Source organism: Callithrix jacchus, chromosome 1 (genome assembly GCF_049354715.1).
Source record: "Callithrix jacchus isolate 240 chromosome 1, calJac240_pri, whole genome shotgun sequence".
In the NCBI taxonomy this organism is placed as follows: domain Eukaryota; kingdom Metazoa; phylum Chordata; class Mammalia; order Primates; family Cebidae; genus Callithrix; species Callithrix jacchus.
In genome coordinates this window covers 10,187,015-10,203,750 of record NC_133502.1, presented here as the reverse complement: position 1 = coordinate 10,203,750, position 16,736 = coordinate 10,187,015, and the positions used below count along the sequence as shown (strand labels likewise).

The 16,736-nt window shown below is 40.3% G+C and overlaps 1 protein-coding gene across 4 annotated transcripts in view; it reads left to right on the top strand.

Moving 5' to 3' along the window:
• DCT (dopachrome tautomerase) overlaps positions 1-16,305 on the top strand; it is a 66,947-nt gene extending 50,642 nt beyond the window's left edge. For all 4 annotated transcript variants that reach the window (XM_035292513.3, XM_035292522.3, XM_002742475.7 and 1 more), the window contains 2 exons: positions 9,067-9,268; positions 13,467-16,305. In XM_035292513.3, the coding sequence (XP_035148404.3) occupies positions 9,067-9,268; positions 13,467-13,645 (381 nt within the window). In that variant the 3' untranslated portion in view covers positions 13,646-16,305. The remainder of the gene's footprint in view (positions 1-9,066; positions 9,269-13,466) is intronic.
• Positions 16,306-16,736: the final 431 nt, after the last annotated feature.

The following is a 16,736-nucleotide window of genomic DNA, read 5'->3' as shown; positions in this document are numbered from 1 at the left end:
CAGGTGGATCGATAACCTGAGGTCAGGAGTTCAAGACCAGCCTGGCCAACATGGTGAAAGAGATGAGTCTCTACTGATAATACAAAAATTAGCTGGGTGTGGTGGTGGGTGCCTGTAGTCCCAGCTACTTGGGAGGCGGAGACAGGAGAATCGCTGGGAGACAGGAGAATCGCTGGAACCCAGGAGGTGGAGGTTGTAGTGAGCCAAGATTGTGCCATTGTGTTCCAGCCTGGGCAACTGAGCAAAACTGAGTCTCAAAAAAAAAAAAAAAAAAAAAAAAAGTGAAATCTGGCATCTTTCCATGCATTAAAAAAAAAATCCATTTGCATCTCCTTTTCTGTGATCTGTCTGTTCATAACTTTTGTTTGCGATCATGACTTCTGAAAAAAGGAAAAATAACCCTAACGATTCCAAAAACGGTTAGAATTAGTGAAAGTAATTTGTTCTCTGTGTATGTGAGTAACAAAATACAACATTCTTTTTCAATATTTTATTTTCCTGGAAAACCTAACAATCTGATCATAAAGATGTATTTTGTAGGTTTTATTAGTTTGTGGAAAATGAATGTGATCACTGAAAACATATTCAGCCTCTAGAACAGTACCTGGTACTTAGCTGATTCTCCACGCATTTTGTGAGGAGAGTGTCCTATTATCGTACATCTATTCTGTGATGGCCCCTATGTGAGATGTCATTCAAAGCTCGCCTTTTAAATGAACAAAACTGTGTATGGTAAACTACTCTCCTTGTTTTAAACACAGGGAAAATAAAGTTTAGAGAGGCTAAAAAATGTGTCAATGTCACACCAACCAGTAAGTGGCTGAGTAGAGATTTATAAAAGTAGTTTCTAGCTGGGTGTGGTGGCTCATGCCTCTAATCCCAGCAATTTGGGTGATTAAGGTGGGTGGATCGCAAGGTCAGGAGTTTGAGATTAGCCTCACCAACATGGTGAAACCATGTCTCTACTGAAAATACAAAAATTACCTGGGTGTGGTGGTGGGCACCTGTAATTCCAGCTACTCAGGAGGCTGAGGCAGGAGAATCATTTGAAACCAGGAGATGGAGGTTGCAGTGAGCTGAGACTGTGCCACTGCACTCCAGCCTGGGTGACAGAGCGAGATTCCGTCTCAAAAAAAGAAAAGAGAAGAAAAGTTTCCTATTTCAAAAATCTTCCCGTGTTCAATCTTTCAACTACAATTTTGTCTTTTGTCAGTTTAGATAACTCTTAACTCAATCTCTTCACAATTGCTTTAATTATAGCTGAGGAAATTAAGTCCTGTTAGATCATATTAATAGGAGTTAACACTAATCGGGGAAGGGCAGATCTGAATAATTTCACATAGCCTTTGAAATGATAGTCATTGGTTTTATCATGAACATGTGTTTATGCTTTTTAAATGCCACATTTATTTATTTAATATAGTTTTTAAATAGCAGGTATACAGTTACTACCTCCTAAGTGGCATAACATCTTGATGAGTTTTATGAGAGTTGAGGTATCAGAGAGGGTATCTGGACCCTTCTCTTGTTACCCAGGGTGGCAGGATTTCTAGCACTAGGCCTGGGGCTGGCTTGTTTTCTTTAATTTCACAGGTGCTAAATGTCACCTGAATGTGTTCTCTTCAACTCTAGACTTTATATAAGGACAAATGCATATCCTACTGAGAAGAACGAAACCTACAAATTATATCCAACTCATTCTTGACAAAGTATGAATATAATGACAAACCACAACTTACATACAGATATAAGATGGTTCTAGCATTGAACCGGGTTCCACTCGTCTAGTGTTTTCATGATTCTGTAGCTGCGAATGGCCTGGGAGGTAGCTTATTCTCTATCTAGAATCTCTTCTAGCATCACCTTGGTTCTGTCTCTCCAACCTGTAATGTCAGCTTATGATGCATGTTGAACTGGCCCATTCTTTTAAAGTTGACCTAGCAGAATCTTCCTATAGTCCTCTGCATCTGTTCAGAGTTTAATTCTTGAAGAATAAGCTTTTTTCCTCAAGGGTTTAGAACTGGCATTTCTAATTCTCTTGATACTTCTTTTTGTATGCATGCTGTTAGAGCTTGTATACTGTGTTCGTTTTTACACACATATAATATACAAGGCTATCATACAAGTCTGTGTAGGAGGATGTGTTCCTTACATAACTCCTCCAAAATGCCTGAGAAATACTTTGTTTTGCCCACTCAGGGTGCTATAAAAGAATGGGTGAGGAAATATAGGGAGAGAAAATTATAGCAAAATGGGAAACATGAACCACCCTTGCTACACCCTGCCTGGAAGATGCTATTATTGCTCCAATATCTTTTATTTTCTCTTCTGTGACTGGGTCCTAGTCCATTCAGTCTGCCCAAAAAAATTACCAGAGACTGTGTGGCTTAAACAACATGTATTTTTCACAGTTCTGGAGGCCAGGAAGTTGGAGATCAAGGCACTAGCAGATTCAGTGTGTGGTAAGGAGCTCCTTCCTGGCTCACAAAGGCCATTTTCTTGCTTGTCCTCACATGGCTGGAGGGAGAAGGAGCTCTCTGGATCTCTTTGGTAAGGGCACTAATTCCATTCATGAGAAACCCATCCTCATGGCTTAATGTTGCCCCAAAGGCCCCATTTCCCATTATCATCATATTGGGGTTAGGATTTCAAAATATAAATTTGTCGGGGAGATACACACATTGAGTCCATAGGAGACTGTTTCTCATCTGTCACTGAAATATTCTCTCTGTGTAGTACCCACCTCATTGTGGCAGAGCTTAGATAATTAAATAGAGGTTTGGGTGTTGTTTAACCATTTCATATCTATTACATATGGCCTATTTAGGGCAATGTGAAACCAATGTCCCAATTATGTGTGTTTTTAAATCCTTGGTAGAACAAGACAAGGATTATAAATATTTCCCTAAAATAACAAGCATGATGAAATATGTTTTCAGAAATTACCATTAAGAATCCTCTCATTTAAAAATTCTGACCCAACTTTTTAAAGTATGCCTTCTACTTTAAGTTTTAGATTAGAGTTCCTGTGGACCTGTGTGTGTTTGTATCTGTCATGTGGCTTTTAAGTGATCACATTTGAATTGTCACTTAGTTCTGACTCTCAGAGGACCAGAGCAATAGCATGTCACCACAATAAGATGCAGTCTGATGACAAAGGATGGCTTCTGGGCAGTAATACATGAACTCAAGCAGTGAAAGCTACAGTGTGCTGGTCTTTAATGATGTACACGCATCTTTGCAGCCAGCCTCGTATTTCCATGGTTCCTTTCTCCAGATGCAGAAGCTTTTCTTATTTCATCAGTGTGGTGGGAATCCGAATTTATAGTCATCTAAGCTAAGGCCGTTTGATAGTAACTCTATCCTCCAATGAGCTGGAAAAAAGAAAGCACACTTTCTTGTATTTTATTTTCTTTATGCCCACAGGTGCAATATAAGTTGATTGATTACTTTCTTCTGCACAGATTACATTAAAAATTTTTACCTTGAAAGCCTGTGTAATCACATTTTTTTTCAATATGGTCTCTACTTTGAAATTTAGTGCTTTTCCCCCCCTTTCTGGTACCTATCCTCATTTTGTTGGAAAAGATAGGTTTATATACCATAATTTGGAACCTCATTTCTGAAGTACTCAATTTCTAATACAAAAAATGGCTATGTAGCCCTCAAGCAGATGAAAGGAACAAATGATACACTTTAATTAATTAATTTATTGAGATGGAGTCTCACTCTGTGGTCCAGGCTGGAGTGCAGTGGCATGATCTCGGCTCACTGTAACCTCCACCTCCCGGGTTCAAGTGATTCTCCTGCCTCAGGCTCCTGAATAGCTGGGATCACAGGTGCATCCCACCATGCCCAGCTAATGTTTTGTATTTTTAGTAGAGATTGGTTTTCACCATATTGGCTAGGCTGGTCTCAAACTCCTGACCTCAGGTGATCCACCTGCCTCAGTCTCACAAAGTGCTGGGATTACAGGTGTGGGCCAACATGCCCGGTCCAATGATACACTTTCACTTAAGCCTTTGCTTCCTACCCTCAAATGACATTTGACCTTTTATAGAGATATTAACTGAGCTCATTTTAAACTTGTATCTAACAAAGACACAATTAATTTCTTAAGAGCAATTCAAGATATCTTGTTGGATATCTTGACGCCTGCAAATTTAACAAAATGACCTTTTCCTTTTAGCTTGGAGATGTGTTATTGCTTGCATCATTTTGTTCATTGTATTCTTTGCATTTTCTCAGCACAGACTTTGAGAACACCTTACATTTTATAAATTGGGCACCCTGTATATAGTTCTTACTGGAGCTTTGCTGTTGCTGAGACAGGATCTAGCTGTTACTCAGGTTGGAGTGCAGTGGCACAATCATAGCTCACCTCAGCCTTGACTTCCAGGGCTCAAATGACCCTCCTATCTCAGCCTCCCAAGTAGCTGGGACCACAGGCGCACATTACCATGCCTAGCTAATTTTTAAATTTTTGTAGAAATGGGGTCTCTCTCTGTTGCCCTGGCTGGTCTCAAACTCCTGGGTTCTCTTGTCTCAGCTTCCCAAAGTGCTGGGATTAGAGGCATGAGCCACCATGTCCAGCCTTACTACAGTATTTACTGTATGTTTTATAGCCCTCTTGAGATCTACAATTTCAATTCCTCCTATTTAAAAAAATCTCTCCAGATTATTAATTGCTTTAGAATCTTGTCTTCTCCTTTATTATTTACAGATTTCCCTGAGTGAATTCTAATACTTTCTGTAAGTTATTGCCCTTACAGCACTGAATCTGCATCTTCATTATGTCCTGACAGCCTCTTGTCCCTGTCATCACAATTTGATCTCTGCCTTGAACTCAGACAGTATCTAAAAGTTCATAGTTTAGGATTCATAGATCAAACTATACTCTTTCTGCATTGTTAAGGTTTGAGAATATGTCTTTGAAATCAGTTTTTCCTATTGATTTTCTTATTGATTCTGAAGGTTGTACTACAGTGTGGTGGTGTAGAGCAGGGGTCCCCAACCCCTGGGCCATGGACCCGTACTGGCCTGTGGCCTCTTAGGAACTGGGCAGCACAGCAGGTGAATGGTAGTGATTCAGCATTATGGCTTGAGCTCCGCCGCCTGTTAGATCATCAGCATCAGATTCTCAGAAGAGAATCTAGCCCTATTGTGAACTGTGCCTAAGAGGGATCTAGGTTGCAAACCCTATTGTGCCAGCCCTATTGTGAACCATACCTGGGAGGGATTTAAGTAGCACACTCCTCATGAGATTATAACTAATGCCTAATGATCTAAGGTGGCACAATTTCATCCTAAAACCATCTCCCTGCCCACTTCTTGCCTCCTGGTCTGTGAAAGTTGTCTTCCACAAAAACCTGTCACTGGTGCCAAAAAGGTTGGGAAGTGCTGGTGTATGTGGATTAAGAACTCTCACTTTAGAACCAGACTTCCTGGGTTCAAATTCTTACTCTACCATATATTAGCTGTGTGACCTTAGGTAAGTTGCTTAACACTTTTGTGCCTTATATTCCCCATCTATAAAACAGGGTAATAATAGGCTGAATTGTACCCCCTCCCCGCACACAAAAATTCATATATCAAAGTCCTACTAGCTAGTAATTCAGACTGTTACCTTGTTTGGAAATAGGACCATTGCAGATATAGTTTGTTAAATTAAAATGTCCTACTGGAGTTGGGTATGTCCCTACTCTAGTGTGAGTTGTGTCCCTATAAAAAGGTAAATTTGGACATAGACACCTGTCTGCAGGGAGAACACTACATGAGGGTAAAGACGGAGATGTACAAGGCAAAGAATGCCAAAGATTGTCAGCAAAGCCTGAGAGGGTAGGAGTGAGCCTGGAAGAGATTTTCCCTCACAGCGCTTAGAAGGAACCAACCCCACTGACATCTTGGTCTTGGACTTCCAGCTGCCTTGAAGTGAGTCACACTATCACCAGCTGTAAGACAAATGCCTGTTGTCCAAGCCACCCAGTCTGTAGTGCTTTGTTACAGTAGCCTGAGCAAACAAACGACATCCACCAAATCAGGGTATCTGAGGATTCAATATGTCATTATGGGTAATAGTATTTGACATTGAGCAAACACTAATAAATATTCACTAATTTACTTATCAGAAAGTGCTAGCCATGTGCCACATGGATTTCTAAATGCCCAGCTCTTCTTTGGCTGTATGTATAGTGTGTGTGATTTCAGGGGTGCTTCCAGGCCCTACCCACCTGCAAAATGCAAGTTCCTTCATTTTTCTTGCATAAGTCCTTGTCCCAAGTTGATAATAGTACTGATGGTAGAGTCATAGCGATAACAACCACTGAATAACCATTTCCTGCAAGGAAGGTGCTGTGTGCTCAGTGCCTAATGTACATTATCTTCTCTACCTTCCCACTGCCATGTTACTGTTGTCCACTGTTGATTATCAGCTCCACAGGCTGTGTTTTATTCACCTCAAGCTGCATCACTACCCTCCTTTCACCACCTCTGCCTTCTCATTGTCTGTCTGGGTCTCTTAGCTTCCCTCCAACCCAGGGGAGGGAATGTCTCAGGCCTGACATTCCATCTGTTCTCCTTCCTGGAACTCAGAGGGAGCCAGGAGAAGTGGGTGGTATCCCTAGTCTCCCCAGTACTGAGGAAGAATGGGGCTCTTCCCATTTTACCCCTTCCTTTCTCCCCTGCCTCCAGAAATGGGCAACTTCTGCATGGGGCAGTGGGTCCCAGTTCGGCTCACACTGAGAATGTAAGAACTACAAACAAAATGTCTGTTAAAGTTTGTGTCTCAAAACAAGAGAAGGGGAACAAGGAACTCCCTTCCCTACATATGCTGGTAACCATGAGACTGTGAGGGTGTACTCAGGCTTTTTTCCTTTATTGTGCTTATCCATGGCTGCATAACAGATCACCCAAACACTCAGTGGCTTGAAGGTGACCATTTCATTTCTCACCATTTCTGTGTGTCATGAATTTTGGACGGGCTTGACTAGGCAGTGCTAGCTTAGCATCTTTCAGTGCAGTTGTAGTCAGATGGTGATAGGTGTTGGAGCAGCTGTGGACTGGCCCACTGTCTGGTTTTCCTCCTGAAATCTTGAGCCTCCCCATTATGGTCACTCTATATGAGTTGGTTTGGGCTTCCTCACGACATGGCTGCCTCAGGATAGCTGGACTGTTTACTTGATGGTTCAGGGCTCAGACACAAGATAGGAGCCACAATACACTTTATGATTTAACCTTGAAAGTCACAAAAGGTCACTTCTGCTGCATTTTATTGGTTACATAAGAGTCAGAAACTCACCAAGTTTCAAGGGAAGGCCAGTTGAAGCCAACCTTCGATGAGGGAGTGGCAAGATCAGAAATGTATCGAAACTGACATTGTGTGGCCTTCTTTGAAAAATATATTTTTGTACATCCCTAGACACTCTGTTTATTTGCACAAACTGTTTATGTAAATAAAGCTGCATGACACTGTCATCAGCCTACACATACCTAGTAAACATTGACTTCGTCCAGGTTGTATGCTAGGCCTGAGACTTCAAAGTGAAAAGTCCTTATCTGAGACCTTAAGGAGTTAGGGACTTGTTAGGGGAAACAGATATATAGACAACAAGTTATAGTATCATTTAATCAGTAAATGGGGTATAGGGTACAGTGGTGAATGGAGGAATGAATACATTGAGTAAGTATTTACTGAAATAAGTACCTCTTTTTCTTCATGTGAGACACCCTGGGGTGACAAGCTCTGGGGATCCAGGGAAAATGAAAAAAAGACACTGCCCCTGAGCTCCTTGAACCTACTGTCCAGGAAGGAACGAGGAACTCTAACCGCCGGCATCAAGGCGGGGCTGAATTCTCACCTGAGTATCATGCTACAAAATCGAGGCTATCAATGTGGAAATTTTACTGTTAATATTTTAAAACATATAGTAATGGTAGATTTGAAAAGAACTTTAACGGCTTCCTTGGGAAAATGGAAATGAGCACTTTGTGCATTACATTTTTAGACTTTCATTTGCCGGCATAACACCAAGAATTCAAGTGAGAGGTTATGAAATGAATAGATAGAAGAGTATTGCTGGTGAGAGAAATTTACTGCTCCTTATGGTACAATATCGATGCAGATTGAGTATCGCTTATCTGAAATGCTTGGGACCAAAAGTGTTTGGGATTTTGAATTTTTTTGGATTTTGGGATACTAGCATTGTACCAGTTAAGCATCCCAAATCCAAAAAAATCCAAAATGCTCCAATGAGCATTTCCTTTGAGTATCATGTTGGCATTCAAATGTTTCAGATTTGGGGGCACTTCAGATTTAAAATTTTCAGGTTCAGGATACACGACCTGTGAATGCAACCTTGTCTTTTTCTCCTGCTAAATCAAATCATCTCAATACTAGAACATATATCTTATCATAATTGCCTTTTTCTGAATTTCATAATTAACACATATATGTTGAAGGCTTCAAACTTTCAGTCTGCAACCAATGTTAAATCCAACATGAACTTTCATTCCATTTGCTCACTTGACAAAGGGGCTTACAATCCTGCTTGGAGAGATAGGTCCATACATCACTGAAAACTTAACTAAAAAATGCTAATGTGTTTACCATTAGGGCTGGATTGGGTATACAGAAGATCTCATGTCAAGATGAAGTCATTCTACTTTAGAGAAAGCTCCAGTCAGGGCCGGGCGCGGTAGCTCAAGCCTGTAATCCCAGCACTTTGGGAGGCCAAGGCGGGTGGATCACAAGGTCAAGAGATCAAGACCATCCAGGTCAACATGGTGAAACCCCATCTCTACTAAAAATACACAAAATTAGCTGGGCATAGTGGCATGTGCCTGTAATCCCAGCTACTCAGGAGGCTGAGGCAGGAGAATTGCCTGAACCCAGGAGGCGGAGGTTGCAGTGAGCCGAGATCGTGCCATTGTACTCCAGCCTGGGTAACAAGAGTGAAAACTCCGTTTCAAAAAAAAAAAAAAAAAAAAAAAAAAAAGAAAGCTCCAGTCAGGTTGGTGTGATTGGAACAGACAGATTGATGTTCAATGCTCTGCTCCACTGTCTTGTAGGTTCTTCATTCCTTTACTGATGCCATCTTTGATGAGTGGATGAAAAGATTCAATCCTCCTACAGATGCCTGGCCTCAGGAGCTGGCACCTATTGGTCACAATCGGATGTACAACATGGTTCCTTTCTTCCCTCCAGTGACTAATGAGGATCTCTTTCTAACCGCAGAGCAACTTGGCTACAGCTATGCCATTGAGCTGCCAGGTAACTAACACAACTTTTAAATGGGCGATTCAGCCTTCTTCTTCTTCTTTTTTTTTTCGCTCTTGTTACCAGGCTGGAGTGCAATGGCGCGATCTCGGCTCACCGCAACCTCCGCCTCCTGGGTTCAGGCAATTCTCCTGCCTCAGCCTCCTGAGTAACTGGGATTACAGGCACGTGCCACCATGCCCAGCTAAGTTTTTGTATTTTTAGTAGAGATGGGGTTTCACCATGTTGACCTGGATGGTCTCGATCTCTTGACCTTGTGATCCACCCGCCTCGGCTTTCCAAAGTGCTGGGATTACAGGCTTGAACCACTGCACCCCGCCTGATTCATCCATCTTCTAAAGGAGCTACATTCCTTTCTTTTTAATGTAAACAATGACCTTTAACTGAAGCTTTCAGGCCTAGTTAAGTTTGTTGACCATTTTTCTAGCATATATGTATTTAGCCAAACAAGTCTTTAAACTACCAATTAAACATTGGAGGCCAGGCACGGTGGCTCACACCTGTAGTCCCAGCACTTTGGGAGTCTGAGGTGGGCACATCACCTGAGGTCAGGAGTTTGAGACCAGCCTAAGCAACATGGAGAAACCCCGTATCTACTAAAAATACAGGCATGGTGGCACATGCCTGTAGTCCCAGCTACTTGGGAGGCTGAGACAGGAGAATCTCTTGAATGCAGGAGGTGGAGGTTGTGGTGAGCCGAGATCACACCATTACACTCCAGCGTGGGCAACAAGAGCAAAACTCCATCTAAAAAAAAAAAATCAGAAAGGGACTAATGAGCTGACTCTTGTTTTAGAAAACTGAAAGTTTTTAATAGGGTTTATTGCACAGAGGAATTATATACTCTTATACCTGACTTGATAATTCTCTCTGAATTAATTGGATTAACAAAAAACCACCCTATGGTTGTTTGAAATTTCTAACCAATGAAGTAAAAATGGAACTAGCCACATTGTATAGAAACTAGCTGGATTTAGAGATTATTTCTTGAGGGCAGCACTGGGACTGGGGTGAGGAAAGTACATTTGCCTTGAGGACAAAATTCAAGGGGAGGCCAGAAAACTCAGTAATCAAGGTAAGTAATAATGTAATATAATATTTTAGAAAATCAAAATTAATGCAAAAATTAACAATGAATACTAATACACCATCAAAATTTTAAATAAAGGCAGACTTTCGTTTGTTTTGCACGCCCACATCATCTTCTAAGAGAATCAGTCATTTCCAGTTTAGCCTATACCACCCCTGATGGACAGGTTTGTGAAGGTTGTCCTTGATTGGCCTACCAGCAGATTGGTCTACATGGGACTCTGTGTATGTTTCATTAGTTACTGTTCTTAAAGTCATGTTTTAAGGTTGTGGTTTTTTTTATTAACTTTTCCCACTTGGTTCAACATATAGGAGGATATTTTGATAAGTATATACAGGGCACATATTTTTCTTTTTGGTCCAGGCCCCAATATGGCTCCACAATGCCATTTAAAGAATCTTAGGAGCCTGGCAACATACTGAGATCTGTCTCTACTAAAATTCAAATAACATTAGCCAGGCATGGTGGTCCATGCCTGTAATTTCAGCTACTCAGGAGGTTGAGGTGAGAGAATCACTTGAGTCCAGGATGTAGAGGCTACAGTGATCCCTGTTTGTGCCACTGCACTCCAGTCTGGGCAACAGAGAGAGACCCTGTTTCAAAAAATAATAATAATTAAAACAAACTTAATTAATCAAGAAGCTGAAAACCACACAGCCTATCTACCCAAAGCCTCAGCCTAAAAAGCAATCAAGATGATTTTAGAGCTCAATCTCTCTCTCTCTCTCTGACCTGAGTCTTTCAAGACTGGATGTAGTGGGATGCTGGAACAGAGGATGACCTCGAATTAAGAGCCTAGGTACAGAGGGCCTTAGATGCCAGGTAGAAACCCCAATAAGATACCACCTCACACCCACTGGAATGACTACTATCAAAAAAATAGAAAGTAACAAGTGTTGCTGAGGTTGTAGAGAAGTTGAAATCCTTGTGCATTGCTGGTGAGAATGTAAGATGGTGCAGCCACTATGGAAAACAGGGGGATTCTTAAAAACAAATTGAACAAAGAATTACCATATGACCCAGCAATTACACTTCCGGGTATACCTAAAAGAACTGAAAGCAAGGTCCAGAAGAAATATTTGCACACCCACGTTCATAGCAGCATTATTCACAATAGCCAAAAGGTAGAAGCAACCTTTTGTGGCATATACATACAATGGAATATTATTCAGTCTCAAAAAGGAAGGAAATTCTGATACATGCCACAACATGGATGAATCTTGAGGACATTAAGCTAAGTTTAATAAGCCAGACATAAAAGGACAAATATTGCATGGCTCCACTTATATGAGACTATGAGATAATCAAATTTACAGAGGCAGAAGATGGATGGTTACCAGGGGTTGGGAGGGGAGAATAGGGAGTTACTGTTTGGTGGGCACAACGTATCAGTTTTGCAAGATGAAAAAACTCTGGAAATGGATGTTGGTGTGATGGTCGCACAATAATGTGAATGTACTTAATGCTACTGCACTGCATATTTAAAAATGGTCAAGGTGGCCAAATTTATGTTACATGTATGTTACCGCAATTACTAAAACATAAATTTTTAAACAGCTAGTCAGAGGGCTGGGCACAGTGGCTCATGCCTGTAATCCCAGAATTTTGGGAGGCTGAGGAGGATGGATTATAAGGTCAAGAGATTGGGACTATTCTGGCCAACGTGGTGAAACCCCATCTCTGCTAAAGATACAGAGATTAGCTGGGCATGGTGGCACACGCCTGTGGTCCCAGCTCCTCAGGAGGCTGAGGCAGGAGAATTGCTTGAGCCTGGGTGGCAGAGGTTGCAGTGAGCCGAGATCGTGCCACCGCACTCCAGCCTGGTGACAGAGTGAGACTCTGTCTCAAAAAAAAAAAAAAATTTAGGCAGAGGATTTGGACAATAGCAAAAGGCAATGATTTTTTGGGTCTTGAACAAATAAATGGCAGAACAAAAATATCTGTGTTTAAAGAAGATGAAGTTGGCAATAGGTGCTGCTGGATTGAAGCAGGAGGAGAAAGATTGAAATCCTCTTGGAGGAATCCCATCAGGTCAGGTCAGGATGTCCTGTGGGACTGGAGAAAAAGGACTAGAAAGAGAATCTTATATTTAGGTGAGTGTAAGGTATAGAACAAATTCAGAGGAGCTGAATTTAAGAGCAGTTGGCCAAAGAGAAGAGAATTTTTAAAGAAATGACAAACAGGCATACATATACTAAACGTGAAATTCAGCCAGGTGTGGTGGCTCACACCGGTAATCCCAGCACTTTGGGAGGCCAAGGTAGGTGGATCACCTGTGTTTAGGAGTTTGAGACCAGCCTGGCCAATGTGGTGAAACCTTGTCTCTACTAAAAGTACAAAAATTAGCTGGGCATAGTGGCAGGTGCCTGTAGTCCCAGATACTCAGGAGGCTGAAGCAGAAGAATCGCTTGAACCCAGGAGGTGGAGGGTGCAGTGAGCCGAGATCGCACCACTGCATTCCAGCCTGGGCGACAGAGCGAAACCCTATCTCAAAAAACAAAACAAAACAAAAAACAACAAAAAATGAACTTCACTAATTTTGTGGAAGAGTGCTTATAAAATATATTTGAGTAGATTGGATTTATCATGTGGGAGATTTAGATTTTGTTCACAGCTATTTGAATGGGTATAAATATCACCTGCATAGGGTATCGAACGTCTCCTGTTGTAATAACCAGTCGGATCCCTCTCACAGGTTTATCATCCTATAAAAAAGCTAGAGACAATAGCAGAATTTCTCCACCGGAGGGCTGTATATTTTGCAGTTCCCCAGATGCCATTTTAGCATGCACTTTTACAAATGAGTTTCTAACTCACAAAAGTAGTTACATTCTTCCTTAGAGGGTTTCTTCTGCATAAGCATTTATTGTAACAAATTTTAAAAATGCAATAAGCTGTATTTAAGTAATGGGATGCCATTTCCGACTTCCCCAAGAAAAACAATTGTGGATATGATAAATGGTGAGAAAGGAGAAGATGAATTTTAGTCTAGCAAGAGGAGTTTTGCTTTATCAACAAAAAAGCATGAGAAAGGCAAATGTGCTTACTCCTTTTCTCTTCTGAAAGTATTCAGCTGATGTAGACCCTTCTCTTCTGCTTTAGTTTCAGTTGAAGAAACTCCAGGTTGGCCCACAACCCTCTCAGTGGTCATGGGAACGCTGGTGGCTTTGGTTGGTCTTTTTGTGCTGCTGGCTTTTCTTCAATATAGAAGACTTCGAAAAGGATATACACCCCTAATGGAGACACACTTAAGCAGCAAGAGATACACAGAAGAAGCCTAGGGTGCTCTCATCCCTTACCCAAGAGAAGAGGCTGGCCAAGCCATAGTTGTGACCGTGACAATAAAGGAATGAATCCTCACTGTTCCTTTTTGAGTTGAAGATCTCTGACATAAGTTCTTCTGCAGTGAAAATGACCTCATTCAGAAGATGCTTAGCTATAGTTTCCACTTTGCTTGTTTGTTTAACAAACCCAAACTAAAGTGCTTGGTGCTACCTCTATCTTCAAACAAAAATAGACCTGAAAATTTGTGGTATCTGATAATAATCCCGTACATTGATTAAGCCTCCTCCTGTTCTGAAAGCATTTTAAAAGACAAACAAAAAATCCCCAAATATCGATCCAGGGAAGTCATTTACATTTGCAGGTCAGTGCAATTTGAGACCTGGCCAAGACCATGCATCAATCTTTCTTAGCCCCAGTGTCTTTATTGGTGATGGCATGAAGGTGGGAGGTGGGAGGTGTTAGATGAATCTCCAGGATCTCTTTTAATTATAAACATATCTGCTTCTAGGCACCCTCCTGATTATCTTCCTTGGGCTTCTTTTTCTTCTTTTCTCTATCTTTTCCTTTCCAGCTTAGAAGATGAGAATTAGCCTTGTTTTCTATATAGTATGAAGAATGACTAAATGAAGGATTAACTCTGCTCTATGGTGTAAATTTGATTTTACGGATTTTACTTAAAATCTGCAGTTTTAAACGGTAGACCTATATTACAGGATTCAATAGCTGGATACACATCGATGCTATAGTGATAAATAGAGAAGATAATAAAATTACAGAGCTTCCTAGTGACTTGATATACTACTCTAAACCTATTAACAAATATAGAATTACTTTTTTCAAGGAAGACTGACTGAAGGCTGGCAAGGTTATCAACCTGAACATGAGACAATCTGACTTGAGTTCCATTACTCTGAGGTCTCTTCAGCTAATTCTGAACCAATTTCTTCGCTAGGTAGCCTCAGATGAAAAATTCTTCCTACATAATGCACTTGGCATATTTTTAAGCACTGGTATTAGATTCATTAATGCTGCAGTATACTCACAGTTACTTGTGAATGCTGATTAATTGAGTCTTATCATTTGAAAGCAAACCATCTGTACAAAACATAACAATTCAGAATTCAGTGGTTATGTTCTGCTCTACAATCATCAGATCATGAGAAATAAGAATGAGGCAATCTTTACTACAATGTTCAGACATCATGATGGGCCCCACTTCAGAGAAGTTAATGGCTCTTAAGATTTTCAGACAAATTTCATATGCCCATAGCTGGTATCTGTGCATCAGGAGTGAGACTGAAGTTCTAGGGCGTGGTTTGTCTGTTGGGGCCTCTCTCTACTGGAATGAATGTCCATAAAGAATGGGTGTTAAGAGGGCCCTGGAGCTGCCTTCTACATAAGGGAGGCCCAGAGGTCGCAAGATTCACCAAGAACCAGTTTACCCCTGCAACAGGACTGCTAAAGCCAGAGAAATGGACAAAGCCCAGTTGGAACTGAATTTGAGTTTGAATCTTATAAAGTTACAGGTGCATCTGAGAGCATGCGCAGTGGTGAAGATCAAGCTAGCCCGGAGTCCTTCTTGGGGGTAAAGACCTGCTTGGGCTTTTTAGCCACAGCCATACGCATACCTCCCAATTATTGTCATTAACAATATTCATGGAAAATACAGCACTGTATCTTTCACATGCTGCATTCTGGAAGGTTTATGTTCTGAGCTCAGGATAGTTGGGGAACACATTTTAAAATCTTGCTTTTAAACCAAAAAAGAAATATTTTAAAATGAAGATATAATTGTGCATGGTACATATGTTCCTGCAAAGTGATGTGTAAATCAATTATATGTTAAAAGCACCAGGGGAAATTAATTTTTATAGGTGAACTATTATGAATAATTATATAAAGCAAATAACCACCTCTAGCTTATCTTTCAGGTATGTCAGAATTCTCATATATCATATTCTCATAAGATTTGGTTAAAGCAAGATCTCTCTTAGGTAGAAAAAAATAGTAATCAATTATACTTAGTTACTTTTATCTATAGTGTGGGCAACTTTTTACTATTGTGTTTCATAATGTCTTCCTAAGAGAAATAATTTCCTAATTTTGTAGTTCATGTAAGACGAATACAATTTTCTAGCATTTTCTGACCTTTCAATAAATTAATTAGGAATGCATTTTAACAAATATTAAGGTAGGGTAAACCAACAGAATAAAAAGTTGGTATTTACATTGAATATAATGCAAATAAACTCAGAAAATGTCACCAAATACTTTGGGCTATATTTCTCAATGATGGGGGAAGAATTCAACCTTGAAGAAAATGAACAGATTGCTTTATGCTCACATCTTCAGTATTAGAAAAACTGCATGTATGATTTTAATAGATATGCTTTTTATAAAGCTAACATTCAGAAATGGGATAAAATGCAATAACATCTTTCCTTTGTGCATTAAATTTCCTTCTAATCCTAAAATTCTTAGATGTTAATTTGTGCATTAAATTCCCTTCTAATTCTAAAATTCTTTGATATTGTATCTTGCTTAGGATTTAACATTGTTAATTATAATACTTTTAATGATTAGTTTTAATCTCATGTTATTAAGAAGTAGAAAACTTATTAAAAAGGAAAGTAAAAATAAATGATGTTTTGCAGATTATTGTTTATCTTTTGAGGGTTATTGTTTTTTAATTTGTGTGCATCAATTCCCATCTTTTGGGCACTCAATGTGTATATTAAAATATATATACATGTAAAACACATAATAACAACCTCGATCTGAAAAATAATCTCTTAAACTGACATGCTATTTTCTGCTGAGTTTCCAAACAATTGCTATTTTCTGAATCTGTATTGAACAGGTAGAAAGGATAGCCAGTCTTTCCCCAGGTGAAGTTACTTTTGATATCCCCACAGTCTAGTGACTAATCCTGGCATGGAAGCTGGTGGCTACTTCACGTGACCAACCAGGAAAGAGAGATCCTGCAGCAGCTAACTTGGTGATGCCCTAGATAAGCCTTCGAGATGAGACCCCCAGAAGAAGGAAGTTAGAACCAATGTGGTAATGGTTATGTGAGGTTTGCTTCTA